General features: G+C 58.4%; 1 protein-coding gene across 7 annotated transcripts in view; it reads left to right on the forward strand.

The window, feature by feature from the left end:
* The window catches only part of RAP1GAP (RAP1 GTPase activating protein), a 65,175-nt gene that overhangs the window by 32,433 nt on the left and 11,138 nt on the right, over positions 1–21,604 (forward strand). For all 7 annotated transcript variants that reach the window (XR_004297831.1, XR_004297832.1, XR_004297830.1 and 4 more), the window contains 15 exons: positions 4,685–4,778; positions 11,004–11,039; positions 12,016–12,063; positions 13,043–13,081; positions 13,568–13,753; positions 15,823–15,926; positions 16,206–16,284; positions 16,671–16,724; positions 17,800–17,883; positions 18,114–18,214; positions 18,346–18,475; positions 19,528–19,683; positions 20,136–20,207; positions 20,861–20,947; positions 21,382–21,519. Coding sequence is in view for 2 of the 7 variants with exons in the window: in XM_032391778.1 (XP_032247669.1) it covers positions 11,022–11,039; positions 12,016–12,063; positions 13,043–13,081; positions 13,568–13,753; positions 15,823–15,926; positions 16,206–16,284; positions 16,671–16,724; positions 17,800–17,883; positions 18,114–18,214; positions 18,346–18,475; positions 19,528–19,683; positions 20,136–20,207; positions 20,861–20,947; positions 21,382–21,519 (1,296 nt within the window). In the remaining 5 variants the exon portion in view is untranslated. The remainder of the gene's footprint in view (positions 1–4,684; positions 4,779–11,003; positions 11,040–12,015; positions 12,064–13,042; positions 13,082–13,567; positions 13,754–15,822; positions 15,927–16,205; positions 16,285–16,670; positions 16,725–17,799; positions 17,884–18,113; positions 18,215–18,345; positions 18,476–19,527; positions 19,684–20,135; positions 20,208–20,860; positions 20,948–21,381; positions 21,520–21,604) is intronic.

Consider the following 21,604-nt stretch of genomic DNA (forward strand, 5'->3'; position numbering starts at 1 on the left):
ATACCCACAAGAAAGCCCAGCCACCGCTCTAGTGCCCTGAAAGGGTGGAGTTCTCCGGGAGAGTGGCTAATAATAATAATAATAATAATAATAATAATAATAGCAAATGCTTCTCTAGGGCTTACTCTACTCTGCGGTTCACAGCAGCTTCTAAGGGGGGATATTATCCCTCATTTTGCAGAGGGGGAGAAAGACAGGACCCTCCCACCAACTCTCCAGCTGGCTAACAGGGGAGAAGCAACCCAGGAAGGCATCTGGCCAGCTTCCTCAGCCTAACCTAACTCCCTCCACTGTGCCTCGATCTGACCTGCAGTTTGGCAGTGGGCGGAACCACCCTGAGATGCCCCCCGCCCCGCCCCGACCCCAGTGCGGCTCTGGAGCCCTGGACTGACGGAAGGCCTGGGTTCTTGTCCCCAGTCGCTTCTGCTTTGCTGGGGGACCTCGAGGTGGTGGTTTAACCACTCTGAGCCTTGGTTTATCCTTCTGGGAATTGGAGATCCTAGCGACTGCCTTATCTCCCACTCCAGTTCCGGTGAGACTCCCAGGAGTGAGCAGATAAAGAGCACTTTTGGAAAAGTACAAAGAGCTGTACTCACGACAGTGAGATTATTATTGTTACCTCGATGTGGAGATAAGGGATGGGAGGAGATGCAGTGACAGTTGCCAAGAAACCTGGGAGCTGTCAGCAGTGGCTTCCGGCCTGGCCCATCCCTCCCACTCAGGAGCTGGGCCACTGGGCCCCCCCCCCAACCGCTGCAAGAGATGGGTGCTCCCGCGGGGTGGGGAGCTGGGGCCAGCTGGCTGGCGGCCACGGCCACGCACCTCCAGGGCCTGAAGGTGACCCTGGAATGTGCCTGGCCTGGACGCCAGCATGGCTTAGGCTTTCTGTGTGACCTTGGGCAAGTCACCTCCTCTCTGGCTGCCACCTTTGCCTGTGGCCAGGTGTCCTGTACCTGGAGGCAGGTGTCCAGACCAGACAGGGCAGGACTGGATCTGGACCTAGGGAAGATGCTTGGTGGTGGCTGCGGGAGCCAGGGAGGGCTGCCCTGGGGAAGCCACTGGGAGCCAAGGCTGGGTGACTGGACTGACGTCCTGGGTTGAGAGCAGCTGTGATGAGTGTAGTGGAAGAACCTTGGGCTGGAGTGCAACCTCTGTTCTGCCCTTTCCCTGTATGACCATGGACTTGTCACTTAACCTCTCGGAGCCTCAGTTTTCTTATCTGGAGAAAAGGTGGATAATATTCAACCTCACAAAGTTGTCAGGGTGCTCAGATGAGACAATAGATTGTAGAGTGCTGTGCAGATACGACTTTGGTCATGGCAGGGGGAGGGGAAAAGAGGGGAGAGCTCCCCGTGTCCCAGCATGCTCCAGGCACCTCCCAGCTGCTGCACGTGCAGGGAGATGCAAAGCATTTTAAGCTGAGCCAGGCCATGGGGTCAGGAAGGTTTGCAAAGAAGTGGGGAGGGGCAGCCCCATGTGAACAGAATGGTTAAGACCAGGAGGAGAGGAGGGTGGGATAGAGACTGGGGCGGGGCGGGCGGCACAGTGGGGGAGGTTCAAGTTCACGAGAGGGAGGGAAACGGCCAAGTTGGGGGAGGTCTGCAGAGGCCAGAGGCAGAAGGGGAATGGAGGGGGCTAGAAAGATGGGGGTGAGATGGGTACAGGGTGAGGGAGGCTGAGAGGGGGAGAGGAGACAAGGGGACCTGGTGGGGGGGGGTGGAGACAGGCTGAGTTTATTCATCCTTGCCAAATTATTTATTGAGCAAGTAGTATCTATTCAGAGTCAATAGAGTGTAGCATCAGGGCACCTAGACCCAGATGGTTGAGGGTTCAGATCCTCTGTTTCACTTACTGTCATTGTGACCTTGGACAGGTTGCTTAACCTGTCTGTGGCTTAGTGCCCTCCTTTGAAAGACTGAATCCAAGCAAAGCAGTTAGAGCAGAGCCTGCCCAGGGCACCTCTGTCCAGTGTCAGCGTTAGCTGTCCTTGCTATTACTGTTATTGCCTCTCTGGCGCGACCTGCTGGGTCCGCCCGTGGGGTGAAGTGCAGATCTTGGGCTCTGGTGTGACAAACCTGCGTTCCAGTGCCTGCTCTGCCTCCTTCACTGTGTGACTTTGGGCACATTAACATAGCTTGCTGAGCTTCGGTCTCCCCATGTGTAAAAGCAGGCGGTTTTTGAGCCCCTGCCTCTCACTGGGTTGGGGTGATGATTAAGTGAAATCATACAGGGCACAGGTGGGCTGTGGCTTTTGTGATTACTGTCCTTCTGGTCCCTCAGGGCTGGGATGGATGGGGCAGGCAGGGCCCAGAGCCTCCAGTTCCCGCTCTGTCCCCATTGTGGAGTCCCTCCGGTCTCCTGCCCTTTAGGGCCTCAGCAATGACCTTGTAGGTGGGGGAGTTGCCTGGCAGGGGGAGGGGGGGCCTATTGGGAGGGGCCTACTCTAGCCAGCCAAGAACTAGAGAGTTGAGAGCCTTGGGGCAGGGTCCTGGACGGAAGTCAGACCCCACCCCCCCTTGTCTTGAGAGACCTCCCTAGTCCTGTGCCAGCGTGAGCAGTCCTGTGTGGGACGGGTACCTGGACATGGGGAAGCTCAGACTGAGAGGGTTCTGGAAGGGGAGTGTGTTAGGGAGCTGTTGCCAGACTGACCGGTAGCAGCCACTGTCTGAGCTTGAATAGCTCGATCATGGGCCACAACCTCCACTGGGCAGCCAGGGCCACACCGAGACCACTGTCCCCATGTCCCCACCACTAAGGGGAGCCAGCTTCCCCGGGGCTGCGACCCCAGCACTTCCTGGCCCCCGGGCAACCTCTGCCCTCCATCCCACCGGCACTGGCCTTGCTCAGTCAAGGGCGTATGCTGTACATTCAGGCTGTCACCCACCTGCGAGGGGAAGTGGCTTCCTCTCTCTGAGCTTCAGTGTCTCCATCTATAAAAAGGGGGATAAACAAGGCCAATCTCCCAGCAGTGCAATGAGGGTGTAAAAATGCTTGACACAGTTCCAGGCACATGACCCAGGTCTCGACAAAGAGTCCTCAGGGCAACCTTGTGGAATTTGCCTGGACCATTTCTGCGGGCCTCTCTCTACTCCCCCGGCTCCGGTCTCTCACCAGGTCAGCACGCCTTGCAACCTGCAGGGACCTAAGTTCAGGCTCTTTCCTTGCTCACAAACTTCCAGGGCCTCCCTGCTGCCGACCTCCATTCATTCATTGACTCATTCCATTATTTATCCATTCAACAAATACCGAATGAGACCCTAACTCGGGGACCCAGAGTTTACCATGAATGAATGAATACCAAAGACTTGATTGAGTAAAGACCTACTAGCTGCCCAGGTTCTATGAATTTTTTTGGAAGCAGAGGCTGGGAGGGCTGTGTCACTGACTCAAGGTCACACAACAGGTAAGTGCCTGGGAATACCCTCCTCACACTGATGCCACTGCTTGAAATGCCACGCCACCATATCTATTTTTCTGGGTCAAGCCCTGCTTAGTGTAGGCCCCACTTTAAAGATGCTAGCAGCCCTGGGAGGCGGAGAGGCATCTGGTGCGTGCTGCGGGGCTGTGGACCGCTCCTCTGGGCCGCTTCTCCTACCAGAGAGGCTGGGCTGAGGGGAGTCAGCAGGCGGGGCTCAGAGGCTGCGGGGCCTCCTTCCTGGGCCAGGTTCCTGCAGGCCCTTCCCCTTTCAGGGTGTGGCAGTCCCGGCCCCACCTGACTCAAGCCCTCCACTGTGGGCCGCTGAGGATCATTTGGCGGCCTGAATGATTCACCTTCTCAGGACCAGCCTCAGTGGATGGGACCGGGGCAGGGGTGCAGCCACGTCAGGGTGGCCCCAGGCGGCAAGGGGAAGCCAGGCCTGCTCACCCGGCCCTGGGCTCCCTGGGTTCCAGGAGCCACTGGGCACTTCCTCTCCGTGACCCCCGAGGTAGCCTCCCCAGCAGGCTTTCTAAGGTGACAGGAGCTGACTTCACCCTCACCAGACCTGCTTCCTTTCCTCAGGGAGGGGTGTGGGTGTGGGCAAAGAGGCTGAACTTGGAGTCAGGCCTCACACAGACGCTGGCTCTGCCCCTGACCAGCTGTGTGGCCTCTGCCTGCCTCTGGGTCCTCATCTGTTACGTGAGATTACCAGTGTGGTGAGGAGTCTGTGCCCTCAGGCCTGGAAACAGGGGCTTGGCCCAGGGCCTGGCACACAGTAGGCCCAGTGGGTGTCTACTGTTGTTATTGTCATTAAGAACAGCAATAGCCCAAGTGTTCTCTCAGTCCTAAGGCTGTGTCTCCCTGAAGGCTCAGGGAGAGGTCTATAGAGGTTGAGCACCCTGCTTAGTACGGAGGTCAGAGGACTCAGCCCTCCACAGCAAGCCTCACGGTCCCCTGCCTCAGTCTACCCATCTTCAGAATGGGCTGTGGATGTCCTCTTGGCTGGAGTATGTGTGTGTGCATGTGGGGGGGGGGGGTTAACATAGAACTTGGGGAGAGACCCTGTCCACATCCCTGATCTTTGGGGAAGGAGAGCCTGTTTGGCCACCCTGCTCCAGAAGCTTCTCCTCTCCCTCCTCCTGGGGAACCCAGGACCCCTCCTCCATGAAATCTGTCCCCCAACTCTGAGAGCAACTCTTCCTCCCAAAGTTCACCCATCTCCCAGCTTGGGGCTCTCCCTGACCACAGACCCTTTCTGTCTTCCAGGAGGAGTGATGGGCAGAACCAGCGCTTCCCTCAGGCATTAGACCTGCCACGCACGGACTTGGCTCCCCTCCATCCTCCTTCACTCTACCCCAAGGTGAGTGCCTCTTCCCACTACCCCTGCTCTGGGGACCGCTGGGGCTGAGAGATCATTAAAAAGGACCGCTGGACAGGGGTAAAATGTTCAAGCAGATGCTGCTTAAGGTTTGGCTCCCCGAGGGGACACCACTTGTCACCCCTGGGTGGGTTGGACCGGGGTCTGTAGCACTGCTGGGGAGGGGGCAAAACGGCTGGGAATAAACCGGCCAACCACCTTCATTATCAACACCACCATTGGCCTTCTCATCTGTAGACCGGGCATAATGATAGCGCCCGGCACAGAGCGATCGTGAGAATTAAATGAAAAAGTACCAGTAACACATTCCATGCACCATGTCCGGCACACGGCAAGAGCTCTAGAAATGAGATCATCAGAATCAAACGTTTGCCCGGCACTTGATTTGTGTCAGATTTTTGTGCTGGGCGCTGCGGGGCCAGAAATCAATCTGACACAGACCCTGCCCTCAAGGAGCCAGAGTCCAGGTGAGAGATGGGTAACTAAACAACTTAGAATACCAGTAGCAACCACTAGCATTTACTGAGATTTACTATGTGCCATGTGGGTACTTAATGCTTTACAGGCACTATTTCATTCCATCCTCAAACTATAAGTACTATGTGATAGCTACTGCTATTAGTCCCATTTTGCAGATGCAAAAATCAAGGCTCAGAGAAGTTAAGTTCCTTGCTTAAGACACACAGGTTAGGATATGATGGGGCCGGGACCGGAACTCAGGCTATATGACCAGAGTGCCTGGCCCTGTGGCCTCCCTGATACAGAAGGCCATAAGCCCTCACTTCTGCAGTACACTTTTTGGTTTCTAAAGCATGTCCACAGACATCATGCCTCTTGGGCATTTCATCAGACCTTGGGGTAGGCATTCTCCAGATGAGGAACCAGATGCTCAGAGAGATTTTCCCAAGGTCACACAGCCAGGAAAGCAGACTCAGGGCTGGCCAAGCGCCACGTACCTCTCCTCAGCCAGGAAGGCATATGGCCAGGGACCTTAATCCTTGTGGGGGACCACCACCTCCAAGGGGGTCCCAACTGGGTGTCCTAGGGTAGCATCAGGGGATTCCTGAGACCCTTGCCTGCTCCCTGTGCCTGGGCAAAAGCCCAAGACAGGGCCATGTGGATCCTGGGGCTTGGCAGGAAGGGAGCAACTCGAGGGCACCTGAGTTCATGAAGCCCCCAGTCCCTCTTCCCCTAAGCATACAGGAGGAGGTCTTGGTTCTCACCAAGGGCTGTGTGCTCTTGGACCATAGCTTCCCCTCCCTGGGCCTCAGTCTTCCTATCAGGAAAATGAGGGTAGGAACAACCCATCACCCTGAGTCCTGCCTGCTCCGACAGCCTAGGGCTGCCTTTCACGGATTAGCTCCGAGCCACCTCCCCTCGGGCTTCCTGGCCTCCACCCAGTCAGACAGAAGCCTCCATTTCTGCCAACGTAGCTCAGACGGCGGGCTCCAAATCGCTCCCTCCTGACAGCCCACCCCTACTCCAGAAGCAAGACCCAGTCTGTGGATCATCCTCCTTTGACAAGGAGGGAAACCAGAGTACAGAGAGATTGAGTGATCCGCCTGGATGCCCAGCAAACCCGTGGTGGGGCTGAGGGGACTCAGGCCTATGACACATTCTCCATGCCCCTTCTCCAGCACCCTTAAGTCTGTGCACATTTATCATGTGGATGCAGCCAATCTGAGGGGCAAGTCACCTCCCTGTGCCAGTGGGCAAGTCCCTGCTCCTCTCTGGGCCTCAGTTTCCTCATCTGTAAAACAGAGGTGACAGTTCCTTCTCTACCCACCTTGCCCACTTACACCTGGGTGATGACTATGAAACTAACTTTGGAAAGCAGGAATCAGGAAGCTGAACTGTATCAGCAGTGTTACGTTCCCAGGGCAGGACGGAACTCCCAGAAGGGACATTCCCCTCTCATTGGAAAACCACATTTGTACAGACACTGAGCTCTTCAGGGCCCTTCCACCCTGACACACACACACACCCCCCCCCCCCCCGCCGCCATAGGGATTTCTCCACTCGGGAATTCAGACATCTGCACGCGTGCACCTCACAGTCTCCCCACACCTCTGTCCCTGGACACGTTCACACGTCTGCAAATGTATTCAGAGACCTGCACATGTACACAAGCATGTGCATACAGACACACATGTACAAACACAAATACCCGGGATGTCCACGCACACACAGCCACGCCTGGTCCCAGGGTCACACACATACAGCTGCATGCACATGTGTGTACAGCCTCCACTCTGCCTGTCACACAGACGTCTCCAGTGATGCGAGCAGGTCTCACCTCCTCCCAGCGTGGGAATGGATATTTTCTCTGGCTGCATTTCGATGGGTGCCCGGAAGCGCTCAGGCCTGGAAGTGCCTGCATAAATCAATATTTGCTGCTGTTAATTATTAAAAACAAAACTACACCGTGTCTGGAACACACATCTCCAGGGCTCCTGCCGGCTCCCCGGGCTCCAACCTGACCCAGAGCCAGGTCTGGAGGAAAGAAAGGTCCAGTGCCTTCCTTCCAGGAGCCCTTAGCCCTGGAGACGCAGGGTGGCGGGCAGGCGCTGACAGCTTCTCCAAGAAGCTGACGAGAGGTTGTGCGCTGAGCTGGTGGGCAGCCCTGCCCCTGCACGGTCCAAAGCAGCTGGTGTCGACTTGGCCACAGCTCAGGAAGCAATTGCTGCTTTCCAGTACCTGTCTGGGGAAGGGGTGCTGAGGGCCTGGCCCTGCCCCTACTTTACAGTGGCAGACACAATGCAGGGCCAGCTGGAAGGGCCTGCAGAGGTGGGAAAACTGAGGGCCTTATATTTTACAGATGGGGAAACTGAAGCCTATGCAGGTGGCAGGGACTCACTCAAGTCCGCTCAGCAAGTTGTAGCGAGGCCAGTGCTAGAACCCTCATGTCCTGAAGTCTTGGCAGTCCCTGTTCCCTCCCTCCCCCAGGATCAGGGCAGTTAGGGTCCTGTGTGGGCATAGCACCTGGGGAAGGGAGGGAACAGGCCAGTCACTGGAAGGCATTAGGAGGTGGGGGGAGATGAGGAGGGAGGGGAGAGCGGCTCCAGGCCTTTCCCTGGATCCCAGTTTCTGTCTTTTCCTAGCTGTGTGAACCTGAGCATATTTCACCTCTTGAATCAGTTTTCTATTCCGTAAAATGGGGATGACGCTCGTACCTCCTGGATTGTGGGGAGAGGTCATCCTTGCTAAGAGGGCAACATTAAGTAGATGCTCAAGGAGAGCCCTCTGTCTACGAGGTAATCCTCTCCTCTTCCTGCCCAGCTTCACAGCCTGTCCCAAGAACCCCGGCCCTGAGGCGGGATAGCCAGAGTCTGGGAAGACAGAGAAGGCAGGGTAGGGGCCCGCTGAATACAGCCTGGGGGCTCCACGGGGAAAGCAGAGAGCGCGCGGGCGAGGGCGCAGGCGCAGTGTCCGGGGACCGCGGGCCGGGCCGCGCGGGGGGCGGGGCCTCCGGTGTCCCCACCCCGGAATTCCGAAGCCACGCCCCCGCGCCACCCGTACCTGGCGCCCCGCCCCCTCCGGGCCCGGCAGCCGGGCGAGCCCAGCTCAGGCAGTGTGCCCCCGGGAGCCCGGAGCCGAGAGCGCGGAGCTCGGCGCTGCGGGGCCCGGGCCGGGGCGCGCGCGGGCGGGAGCCGGCCGGGCCAGCTGAAGCGCCGCCGGGGCGGGGGCCCGGCCGGGCCAGGCTCGGGATGGCGCAGCCGCGGCCCCTGGCGCCCCCCGGCCGTCCGCGGAGGGGCTCGCTGCCCGCTGGGGCCGGCTGGCAGGTGAGGACCAGGGCGAGGGCGGCCTGGCCGAGGGGGTCTGCGGGAGCCGGCTCAGCCCGACTTCCCCGAAGCCGGGCAGGCTCTGCCCTAGCCAGGGCGGTGTGCGAGGCTCCGTCATGGAGGGTGTGTTAGCTTCTGGGCTGACACCCGGGCACGGCGGCCACAGGGCGCAGCCCTGCCCTGGGGTCCCGGGCCTTGGGCTCTGTCTCGAGCCGCCCCCGGATCGGAGTGCCCGTGGCGGCACCGTGGCTCCGGGCTACCGTGGCGCTGTGTGTGCGTGCGTGAATCCGTGTGTCTGTTAGCCTCGGGACCACTTCACCGTCCCCTGCGCCCTTTAGGAGGGGTCTCAATGTCACAGTGTAACTTTGCGTGGTGCTCTGGGCCACTTCGCTCACCGTCTGCCACGTGTCGGGGCGTCTGCTGCGCCCGCGAGGCTGTAACTGTGGGTGTCACTTGTTGCTGTGTGTGCTCTCTGGGTGACAGTCCCATGTGTCAGTGTTTATGTGGCTGTGACTCCCTGTGCATTGTTCCTGGTCATTGTTCCCTCGGGTCACCCTGAGTGGGGTGCTCGGGAGGCCAATAATGCGCCCACATCGCTGCTGGGACTGTGCTGGGCTCAGATTGGGTGACCCAGGCACAGATGCCCATGTTGCTGTTGTACAGGATGTTGAGTTAACAGTTGTGTTTGTCTACCTGGACTGCAGGTGTGGCAGTGGTTTCTGCTGTAGCCGCCTGGGGAATTGTCTCTTCCAAGCTCAGGGTGTTGGCTGTGGCCGTAGGTGACCATGGGTCCGTGTCTCCCGTGGACTCTCGGAGTGCACTTACAGGGTGGGTTTTGCCTCTGGGGGCAGGCCTCTGAGTGTGCACATGGGGTGTTTGTGTCTGGTGGTCCTCACGCTGTGTGTGTGCGTGTGATGGGTAGTGTGCACTCCCGTGAGCGTGAGGGGGTGGTGTGTGCGCGTCAGACCTGTGCCCCTCACTCTTGCCGATGAACCACTTCCACAGTGGCTGCGCACTTTTTTTCCCTCAAAACTCACTCAGTGTTGCGGGGGCGGGTCTGTCGTGTGTTACCAGGGTGCTTGACTCTGTTAGGGAAAGGTGAGCTGCTCTGTGGGCTCGCAGTTTCTGTGAACGCAGCTGCCGACATCTGCGAGTGCATGTTACTGTGTCTCTCGGCGCACAGATGTGAGAGTGGTTTTGTGGTGTTTGTGTAGCTTCGTGTTCAATTACTGATGTGCACATCTGCACAGGGGTGAGTTGGTATTTGTGTGTTTGGCTTTGTGGGATGGATGTGTGTGTGTGTGAGTGGGTGTGCTCTTAGTGTGATTTAGGACACTGACATGTGTATTTGTGTGTCAGCGTATGGCTCTGAGGCTCAGGATTGGTGTGCACAGACCCCCTGGGTTTGTGGGGGGGGGTGGTTTATGTGTGTTTGCTTTCTTTGGTACGGTGAGGGTGTGTTTAAATATTGGTGCACAAGGCTGTGTGTGTTCAAGCAAGAGGGAGAGAAAGAGAGAGTATGTGTTTCCTGGTGTGCAAGCCCGTAGCACATGTGTGTGAGCTCAGGCAGGGCCCCCACTGGGCGGCAGGAGCCAAATGAGTGGAGGCCTTGGAAGTGCTGGGGGAGGGGCACTATCGTGGAGACCCCGGGGGCGGGGGGGGGGGGGGGGCTTCCCAGGCCCAGCCCCCAGCGGCGCTGATGGGCTAGGAAGCCGCCTTCCAGGAAGGCTCGCAGGGAGTTGGCGCTGGAGAGGCGGGAGCTGCGGAGCCGACCTGGCAGATGCCCCGAGTAACCCTGTGTGTGCCCTGGCTGCCCTTGGCAGAGGGTGGCCGCAGCGGGAGGGGCTGGGGGATGCGCGTGGACTCACACACAGCTGTTGAGCCAGTGGGACATCCCAGCGCTGTCTCCCCCGACAGCCCCCCCCACCGACTCATACTGCTTGCAGGGGGGTGAGGGTGGGGCCCTCTTCCAGGAGAGGCGGGTGGAACCCCAGACCCTCCTGAGGATCCCCACTGTCTCCCCTCTGGCGCTGGGACCTGGGGTACTTGGCCTATCCTGGCACTGCCAAACTTGCAGTGATGTGGGGGAGATGTGTCTCTCCCTGAGGGTCACATCCGTCCGGGTCTGAGGCAGCAGCCTCCTTACACTGGGAAGGGGACTGAGTGGGGTGGGCTGCCGGGGGAGGGCCCTGGGCCCTGGGCTGACTTCACTAAGCAGTTGGTCAAGCCCTGCTGGTCATCTGCCCTGAGCTCCCTTCTGCAGTGCCTTCTCCACTCCCCCTTGCTGCTCAGACAGGCCCACGGTGGTTGGTTAGAGGTGGGGGGACCAGGAGGGCTGGGGGTGGGTGGAGACTCCTCGGGGGCTTAGCAGGGTCCGCTGGGCTGGTCCTGAGGACTGACCTGCCCTCCTCCATCTCTGTTGCAGAACACAGATCTGTTTGAGATGATTGAGAAGATGCAGGTGAGGTTGGCTCTGTTGCCCATTTTGGGGAGCCGCAGAGGGGGCTGGGCTGGAGTGGGGGCCCTTGCTATATCTCCAGCCCTATTCCTCTCTGAGGACGGGCCAGGAGCCCTCAGCAGACTGTTCTGGGAGGAGGTGGTGGCAGTGCATTGTCCTGAGCCCTCGGGCTGGGGGTCTGAGTAGAGGATGGGGACTAGGAGTGCTAATTCCCTGACTGACCCATGGGCCCAGACCCCACTTGTGTCTCCCCTGCTCCCGTCCCTGTGTAGGTCCCCAGCAGGGCTGGGATCAGTGGCTCATCCTAACCCACCCCCACACATTCACACACGTTTCCCATCCCCCAAGAGGCATTCCAGGCTCTGCAGGACCCCCGTGTCGAATGGGAGGAGGGACAGATGCCAGGGCACAGGGCAGCCCGAGGCTGTACCACAGGCAAGGGGATGTGCCCCACCCCCTCTACCTGGCCCCGCCCACCTTCCACTCCCAGCCCTGGTCTTCCAGACCTCTGTCTGAGGCATGGGTACGTGTTGGGAGGTGGGGCAACTTGAACAAACCTCAGGAGCTTCCCCCCACATGTCAGTTCACCCTCCAAACCCTCTCTTCTGCACCTTCCTGTTTCTTTGCCTCTCTCTTTTTCCATCTCTACCTCTCCCCTCCCTCTCTCTCTCTCTCTCCCCCTCTGTCCCTTTCCTCTCTCTCTCAAAACACACATCTTTGTAGATGCAATGGCCTCCACCCCACACTCACACACTAGTGCGTGCAGGCCACCCCTGCCCCCAGTCCCAGCGGCACACATTCCCACACAGAGCCCCCAGCTCTCCCTGCAGAGGCCTGGATAACCAAGTGCCCAGCACCCTGGAGTACCCCCACATGGCCGGGCTTTCCCCTTCACAGGGGTGTGAGCCTCCAGTGGGGTGGCAGAGCTGGTAGCAGGCGTGGGAGGGGTGTAACAGGATGTGTTACCTTCTCTCTGCAGGGAAGCAGGATGGATGAACAACGATGCTCCTTCCCACCACCCCTCAAAGTAGGTTGGAACCATGGCCCCACCCCACCTTTCTGTGGCTGTCTGCCCGTACTATCTGCTTCCTGAGCAGCCTCTCCAAAGGGCTTGGGACCTGGAAGGGATGGGGAGACTCCCTCCCCAGGCGTGATCAGCCATTGCAGGAAAACGCAAACCCAGGACCCAGGGGGCTTCTGCCTGGGAAGGCTGATGGGGAGGGGGGGAGAGGAGGAGATGGGAGGGGTGGCCTCGTTGCCCCCCTCCGACCTCCCTAGCCCCCCAGCCACCTTCCCCCGAGCCTACTGTGAGGAGACAGACAGGAGGCGGGGGATGGAAGGAGATGGGAGGAGGCTCTCAGACTCAGAATTTTCTTGGGGTGGGAGTCCCACCTCCCCTCCAGATAGGCATATGGTTCTGTGGTTTATTTGGGACCTCAACAATCCAAGAAGACTGGCGGCTGGGCATGGGGTGGGGCGAGGTGGGCCCAGAGCTTCAAGGTGAGGGTTGAAGGGGGAGTCCGTGGGCATATGCCTGATACTTTGTCCAGAGCAGGGGTTCTCAAACCAGGAGCATCAGCATTACCTTGGAGCTCGTTAGAATGTAAATTCTTAAAAAAAAAAAAAAAAAAGAATAAAATTTTGGGCCCCACCCAGACCCTGGGAAACTGGGGGTAGGGCACAGCTGTGTGTTTAAGGAGTCCTGGAGGCCATTCTGATGCACTGAGAACCACTGGTCCCGAGGTTTCTTCTGGGGAGGCAGTGAGCCTTTTTCCCAAGGCAGAAAGAGCCCTGGAGGAGGCTGCCAGCACTGTGGGAGCTAAGTTTGCCTCAGCCTCTGCCTCGAGGGGTCACCCCAAGGCAAGCCCTGGGGAGATGACACAGCCCCATCCACACTCCCAGCCCAGATGGCTGGCTGAACTTTGGAGCATTCTGGGGAGGCTGGAAGGAAGTAAAGGGTGAAGACCCCACCCCAGCTGGGTCTCTGCCCTGTTTGTGTTTTGTAGACGGAGGAGGACTACATTCCCTACCCGAGCGTCCATGAGGTAACTGGCTGCACCCACTGAGCCCATCCCCACCCTGAGACCCAGAGGTGCCCACAAAGGGAGTCTGGATTCTCCGGTCCTCCTCCCTGCCAGGGGCCTGATCGCAAGCCTTGCTGTGGGCACCGGAGCCTCAGCTTACTGGCCCAAGTCTTCAGAGCCCCTGTGAACCTTTAGACCTCTAATCCAAACCTTCCAGCCTCTTGGCCAAGGTCATGCTCCCAACTCTACCTTCCCCCAAGTCCTCATCCTTGGAGACTGTAACACGGGGTTCCATGCAGCCTGGGTCTGTGCTTGCAGTAGGAGGAGAGTGGCTGGAGCAAGTCTGCTGGGGGGTGGGGGGATGCAAGCCCTGAGGCCCATGTAGCCTCTGGCTCGTTCCCTGGCACTCCTGAGCCATGGCAGAAGTGGCCCAGTCTGAGTTGGGGGGGGGTCCCGGGGCCCTGGTAGGGTGCAGAGTGGGTGGCTTTCAGCTGAGTCCTCTTTCAGGTCCTAGGGCGAGAAGGACCTTTCCCCCTCATCCTGCTGCCCCAGTTCGGGGGCTACTGGATTGAAGGCACCAACCACGAAATCACCAGCATCCCAGAGACAGAGCCGCTGCAATCACCCACGACCAAGGTGAAGCTCGAGTGTAACCCCACAGCCCGCATCTACCGGAAGCATTTTCTTGGCAAGGTGGGTAGTCCACCGGTGATGGGGGCCGGGCCTGGGAAGCAGCCAAACCCATGGGCTGGGGCTGGGTGATAGTCCCCGAGTCCCAGGTCTCGAAACATTTGTGGTGGATTCACGCATTCATTCAATGAACATTTATTGCAAAAGGCAGTATTATGCCATAGTGGTTAACAGCAGAGGCTCCACCATGGCGTGACCCTGGCTCTGTCACTTGCTGCATGAGACGCTGGATAAGTCACTTACCCTCCCTGTGCCTCTGTCTCCTCATCCATAAAAACTGAGATGGTGATGACACCCACCTCATGGGGTTGCTGCAAAGCTTTAACAAGAGCAGTGCTTGTAAGGTGTTTAGAATGGTGTGTGGCATAAAGCGAGTGCTCAGTCAAGGTTGGCAAGCAATGAGCACCAGCTGTGCGCTCGGCCCTGTTCTAGGCACCAGGTATGCGGCAGCAAACAGAAGAGACCCAGGCCCTGCCCTTAGGTCAGGGTTGGGAGAACAGTGCAGTGGACCGATGCAAACCCCTGCCCCATCTCCAGCCCCAGAGCAGAGGTCCCGCCCTGTGAAAACTTGTCAGTCAGCGGGTGAGACTGTGGGACCTGGAGGGGAGGTCACATGCTGGGATCCAGTGTGTGTCGGGCCCCATGCCAGGTCCTGTGTCTGTGCCATTTTACAGCCCAGGTGGTGGGGAGAGGTGTGGGCTCTGGAGTCTCACAGCCTGGGTGTGCATCTGGGCTCTTCCATTTTTTGATGGTGTGACCTTGGGCAAGTTATTTAATCTTCCTGAGCCTGTTTCCTCATCTGTAAAAACTCGGATCATAAAAGCACGTGTAAAGCATGAGAACCATGCTAGGCATATAGTGAGCACTTAATCAGTGGTAGCTGTTATTACATCTTCATAATTACTCTATGAGATCAGGATCGTCCTAGTTTTTACAGAAGAGGAAACTGAGGCTCATAGAGGTCAAGTGTCTTGGTGAAGGTCACACAATTACCGAGCTAGGAATTGGACCTAGCTCCGGCTGATGTTCCATTAAGATGCGCTGGGAGGGCTCAAACTCCTAGCTCAAGGGACTTGAAGACCTCAGCGCCAAGCGCCTGCCACTCCCTGTCTGTAGTCGGCGCCAAGCATTTGGGGGTTTCCATCGCTCTGTGCCGAGGCAGGGCTTGGGGGGACTCTCGGCTCCAGGTCGACTCAGACTGTCCCGGAGCTGCGGATCTGTGGGGCACATCCCCTGCCCCTTTCTCCACCTGCCCTCTGAGCACAGGTGTTCCCGTTTCAACAGGCGTTAACTTCCAGTATGACTCCTGGGGTGGGTGTGGCCGGGAGCCATCCCCACTCCCAGTGCCGGGGCCAGCAGTGGAAGTCGGGGCCAGGCTGGGGTGGGATATCTTGGCGCTGCCAGTCTGCCGTTGACTTCAGGACTTCCCCATCCAGAGGTGCCAGCCCCAGGCTCCTCTCTGGGGGATGATTCCTGCCGCAGCTCCCCCTTGGGCCTGCTGCAGTTTTTCTTCCCAGCCCTGTGGCTCCTCCAGGTGAGGAAGGAGGGTGGGAACCCGCCCGGTCAGGTGCCCAGTGTGTTCATGAGAGGTTTCACTTCCTGTTTCTCACGGACCCTGGCTTCAGGGGCCACAGAGCCACAAGCTGAGCCATCAGTCAGATGATTTTTATTGAGCACCTACTGTGTGCCCAGCTCTGAGAAGGGCAGGGTCTGGGAGATAGGTATGCAGGTACAAATGTGGTCCTGTCTTTGATGTCAGAGACAAACATTCATTGAACACCTACTCTCTGCTAGGCTGTTTATCTCCTTCAGTCCCTGCCACCATCCCACAAGGTAGTTAGCCTCCCATTTTACCGAGTGGGAAACTGAGGCAGAGAGGTGAGGCTACCCAGCTGGCAAGTGGCAGAGCAGGGATTTGAATGCAGGTCTATCTGATGCAGTTTGCCATTAGCCATGGCACCTGCTGCTTGGTGAAGGACCCCCATCTGGGAGTGAGTTGGCTTTCTGCTCTGGTTTCTGGAAGCCCCAAGCTCAGCTCTGCCCTCTCTCCGGGCCCCCGCCTCCCACCACAGGAGCATTTCAATTACTACTCACTGGACACTGCCCTGGGCCACCTTGTCTTCTCACTCAAGTATGATGTCATCGGGGACCAGGAGCACCTCCGGCTGCTGCTCAGGTGAGGGGGGCTGAGGGGACCCTGCAACAGTAGGGAGGGCTGAGGTCTTACAGTCTAAAAGCCCAGCTCATTGTACCCACTCTTCTCATCAAGGCCCAGTGAGGGCAGGGATTTGCCTGAGTTGCTCAGTGAGTTTGCTGCAAGCCAGGCCTGGCCCCATTACCACCTCTGGTCCTCCCTCTCCCTGGGATGTGTCCCCTCTGGGCTTACTTTGTGTGGAGGGGCTTCCATCTCTCTCTCCCGCTGCCTAGCCCCTCAGCGTGGCCTTTCTCCTCCCAGGACCAAGTGCCGGACACACCATGATGTCATCCCCATCTCCTGTCTCACTGAGTTCCCCAATGTGGTCCAGATGGCAAAGGTGAGGCCTGTTTGGGCACCCCAGGTGGGCTCACAGCCGGGTGCGGCTTTGCCTGTGCACGCTGTCCTCTTGAGCCCCAGGTCCTAGCCCTGCCACTGCAGCCCTGCCTCTGAGGTCCCACCTCTCCTGTGTCCCATGACACTGGCATGCGGCTGTGTGTTCTGGGCTCCTGTCCCGGGCCCGTGTGCTTTTCGGTCACTTTAGAGCACCTTCGGATAAGGGGACCCCAGTTCTCTTCACCCCCTCCTGAGCAGCAGTGAGCCCCCAGTCCTGCGGCAGACTCGGCGGCTCCCTCTCCTTTCCGCTGCTATAACCTCCCCAGATGGTGACCCGGGAGGCCCAGAGGCCCAGAGGCCCTGCCCTCAGCCCCTCCCTTCTCCCTGCAGCTGGTGTGTGAAGATGTGAATGTGGATCGCTTTTACCCTGTGCTCTACCCCAAGGTACGGCTGCATCTGGGCCCCGCGCCCTGGGCTGGGTGGTTAACTGGGGAACTGAGCATTTATGGGGCACCTGTTGTGCGCAGGGTATTCCCCCCAAGTTCGCTCATTTAATCCACACAACTGTGCAAAGTCTACTTTTGCAGAAGAGGAAGCAGAGGGCCACAGTGGCCTTGTGCCTTATCTGGCGACGCACAGCAGATGAAGGAGGCCCGCCTTTTAACTGTAGCGTCGTCCACCTTGGAGGCAGGCCTTACTTCCGGGAACTCTCATGCCATTTGGGGACCCTCCCAAGGGCAGTCCGTGCTCCTGAGCCAGGGGACTCCGCTTGGCCTTGCCTTCTGACCCGAGGGGACGCGGGGAGAGGGAACAAGCAGGGGCCTCCATAAATGCCACCCCCCAGACAGCGGCTGTGCCCCCAGCTCTGGCACCGGCTTTGACGCACTGTGGCCTCGTGGGGAAAGCAGCGGGGCTTGTCTTGAGTGAGTCAGGGGTGCTTCCTGGAAGAGGTGGCCCTGAAAGACATGTCAGCCCTCGTGGCTCTGACTGAGTCCTGGAACAAGGGGATGCTATGGTCCAGGAAAGGTCCCCCAAAGGAAGGGGCCTCCGAAATCAGATGTTACCTCTCAGGTACAAAAGAGGCAACTGAGGCCCAAGGTAAGGGGAACGCCTCAAGGCCCCACAGCAAGTTGGTGGGACTTGACTCATTCGAGAACGATGCTGTGGGTTTACAGAGGAACCAAGGAACAAGTGGGTATTACAGAGCGGACTCAGGTGAGGGCCTGTGGGCAAGACTCAAGGGCAGTGAGCTTCAGCTTTGGTTGTGAGTTCAAGTCCCAGCTCTGCCACTCGCGGGCAGTTGACCTGAGGCAAGTCACAAGTTACTTAAGCTCTCTGAACCTTGGTTTCTTCATTTGTAAAATGGGGACAGCAGCAGCGTCTCCCTCACGGGCTTGTCGTAAAGATGAAATGAGAGGACACGGGTAGAGTACCTGGTACGGAGCTTAGCACGGAGTCAGAGCAATAAACAGCGGCTTGTGAAAGCGGCCCATTTCACCCCTGGTCCTCTCCCCCCCAGGCTTCCCGCCTCATCGTCACCTTTGACGAGCATGTTATCAGCAATAACTTCAAGTTTGGAGTCATATATCAGAAGCTTGGACAGGTGCGCTCACCCCCTCCTCCCGCCTCCCCCGCCTGCCTGGCCGTGAATCTGAGGCCTCAGACCTTTGCCAGTGAGGGCTCCTGCCCAGGGACTGTGCTTCCCAGGAGCTTTGGGGGGGCGGGTGCCCGGAGGTCCTCCTCCCAGCCTGCTCTGGATGTGAGTGGGGGGTGGGGGGCGGAGGCTGCTCAGGGGCGCCAGCTCGGTGACCTCTGCCCTCCTTGTGTCCCCAGACCTCCGAGGAAGAGCTCTTTAGCACCAATGAGGAAAGCCCCGCCTTCGTGGAGTTTCTCGAATTTCTGGGCCAGAAGGTCAAACTGCAGGACTTTAAAGGGTGAGCATTAGGTGGGAAGAGCATCACTTAATTGGACCCGTGCCCTTGGGCAGGGAGGGAGCCCCGTCCTGGCCCCATGGAGGCCTGGCTGGGGCTGGAGACTGAGCCGTGGCCTGGGGGGCGTGGGGCAGGTTCCGAGGAGGCCTGGACGTGACCCACGGGCAGACGGGGACCGAGTCTGTGTACTGCAACTTCCGCAACAAGGAGATCATGTTTCACGTGTCCACCAAGCTGCCCTACACAGAAGGGGACGCCCAGCAGGTAGCCTGGGCACCCACCCACCTGCTTCCCCCCTGTCCTCCTGTCCCCCCATCTGCCTGTCCGTTCAGTGTTCACCACACCAGGTTCAAGGGGCCCTGGGATATAGACATGGCAACGATCCATTCCCCCTACTTGTGGGCTCTAGTGGGGGCAGGGTGACACGCTGCTATAATGTCGGGAAAGTCTGTTTCCACATCCATGCAATGGGGATGATAATGGCACTGCCCTCGTAGGTGAGCGTACGTGCGGGAATGCATACTGAGTGGCTAGAACAGCATCTGGTACATAACAAGAGCTCAATAAATGGGAGTTAGTGTTTTTACAGGGAGAGGCATTGTGGGGTCACATGGGGGCACTTAAACTTGGCAGAGGTAGGAGTCAAGAAAAGCTTTTAAGATAAAATGATTTCTAGGCCACAAAGGAGCTGGGAGAAGGAGGGGGAATGTTCCAGGTGGAGAAAATGGCTTCCACCTTCTGCAGAGGCCTGGAGGCGAGAAAGTGCAGGGCATATTCTGGGAGCTGAACTCCGAAATTTGTCACCTATCCCAAGCTTCCTGAAGGGCTGTCCATTTGACCCTGTGCCCCCAGCCCAGGGGGATAAAAGGGTAGTGTGAGAAAAATGGAAATATTTGTGTTTAGTGTCCTTTAAGTTTCTTCTAAGAGGATCCTCTGTTCATCTCAGCAACATGAATGTATATGCTGAGTGGAACCTCTCTGTTCATGAGGGGCTGTGTTTGGGGTATTGAGACAGAAGGAGGGCTGAGAGGTAGAGCCTGGGGCCCAGGAGCCCTGGGTTCAAATCCTCTAACTCACAGCAGGGCCTTGCAAGTCCCTTCTCTCTTGGCCTCCATTTCCTCATCTGCCACAGGATTCCAAGAAACCTAAAATAATTTGAAGACAAGTTTCTCCTGACATTTTTTGGGGGTGGAAGCGAATCCTTAGACATGCCCTCTGCCTACCCCAAACCCTCCCACTGTCTTGCGGGCACCCTCCCCTGCGCCCAGCGAGCCCCTCTCTGGCCAGGTGGTGAAGGCCTGTGGCCCTGTGCTCAGTTGCAGCGAAAGCGGCACATCGGGAACGACATTGTCGCTGTAGTCTTCCAGGACGAGAACACACCCTTTGTGCCTGACATGATTGCATCCAACTTCCTGCATGCCTATGTGGTGGTACAGGCCGAGGGCGGGGGGCCTGATGGCCCGCTCTACAAGGTGGGTGATCACGGAGCCTCCCAGGGGGGATCAGCCGCAACCCCAGGCCCTGCCCCGCCCTGAGTCGCTATGAGACATCTCTGAGCCTTGGTTTTCCCACCTGTAGATAAGGGGACTGTCCAGAGGACTCTGAGTCCCCCTCTCGCTCTGTGGATGGAGGATTCCCATCCTGCCCTCTCTGCCCCCTCCCCAGATTATCCCCCTCAATGGAGCTGGTTACCCTCCTCCATCCTTTAGCCTCCTTGCCCTTCACTATCCTCCATGACCCCTGAGATCCTCCACCTCTTCTCACCCCTCAAATTCAGGACCAAGGATGGAGGAGCTGAAACCCTGGGGTTCACTCACCCAATCAGCAGTTATGGAACCTTCCCCAGCAAGGAGTAGGCCGGGGATGAATTAGGGGTCTCTGGCTGGGGTGGGGACTCCACAGGAAATGCTGCTCTCCCTTCCAGGTCTCTGTCACTGCTAGAGATGACGTGCCCTTCTTCGGGCCCCCCCTCCCGGACCCCGCTGTGTTCAGGAAGGTGAGGGGCAGCCCCCAGCCCCAGTCATGGACAGAGCAGGACGAAATGGGTGGGGGTTGAGGGAGGCACACATTCTGCTGTAAGAAGTCCTAAAGCCCCACTGTGTGCCAGGGCAGCTGGGCTCCCCTAACCATGTAACTGGGGCCTGGCTTTTAGTCCAAATTGACAAAAACTGTGATCTTTACTTACAAAGTCGCGGAACAAACTGCACCATTGTTTTAGCTTTCTCATAGCAGACTCTGTGGCCTTTCCTAACTGCTATTATCTTTTTGACAATTACAGTCTTCTTTCTTCTAAAATGTTTGGGAAGGGGCACACGTTTCTCTCACCTGTCAGAAGCCACACTTTGAGCCCTGGCTTCAGACCCCTCACTTCTCCCCCAGACCGAGGCAGTAGGAGACCCCAGCCAGCCCCTTACATCTGTGAGGTTTGCTCTCCCGAGGGGTGGGCAACCATGAAGGGCAGAGGGGGCCCTCACAGGTACCTAGGCTGGGAGCTGAGGCCAAGGAGGCACCCTTCTGGGAGTGAAGAGGACGACCCCAGGGCCCCAGCAGGTCACGGCTCAGGGACTCCAGCCCGAGTCACTGGGGCTCAGCCCCTTGCCTCTGTGTTCATCTGAGCCCCTTTCTCCTCTCCACACTGGGGGCTCCCAGGGGCCTGAGTTCCAGGAATTTTTGCTGACAAAGCTGATCAATGCTGAATATGCCTGCTACAAGGCAGAGAAGTTTGCCAAACTGGAGGTGAGGATGGGCTGTTGGGCTGAACCCCTCCCCCCAACCTAGGATTTCAGCCCTGCCCTTGGGGAGGGAAATGCCACGTTCAGACTTTGGCCTGAGAGAGAACTGTCTGGGGTGGGGGCGGATTTACGCGTGAGCAGGGCTAGGTTCAGGGGAGAGGAAGTAGGGCATTTCTAGGAATATGTGAGGAATGTCCCAGGAGGCGCCCGCAGGTGGGCAGGCTGGCACAGAGGACACTGTGGGGGAGGGGGATACCTGGTGATCGGGACAGGAGGAGCCCTGGGGGCTGCTGGAGCTGCGGAGGGGCCCAGGGGAAGCCAGCGTAGGCTCCCGGGGCCCAGGCCCACTCCCTACTCACTTAGAGAAGGTGGGATTCTAATTGTGGAACGAAGGGCCGATCACCGGGCTCTCTCCTGATGGCCTCCCCCGGCCCACAGGAGCGGACACGGGCCGCCCTCCTGGAGACGCTCTATGAGGAACTGCACATCCACAGTCAGTCCATGATGGGCCTGGGCGGTGACGAGGACAAGATGGAGAACGGCGGCGGTGGCGGTGGCTTCTTCGAGTCTTTTAAGGTGAAGAGCCAGGGTCTACCTGGGGCGGAGGGGCCGGTGCCTGTCTGGGGTGGAGTCGGGGGCGGGGTTATGGGCAAGGCGTGGG

Source organism: Phoca vitulina, unplaced genomic scaffold (assembly GCF_004348235.1).
Source record: "Phoca vitulina isolate PV1807 unplaced genomic scaffold, GSC_HSeal_1.0 scaffold2, whole genome shotgun sequence".
Lineage (NCBI taxonomy): Eukaryota > Metazoa > Chordata > Mammalia > Carnivora > Phocidae > Phoca > Phoca vitulina.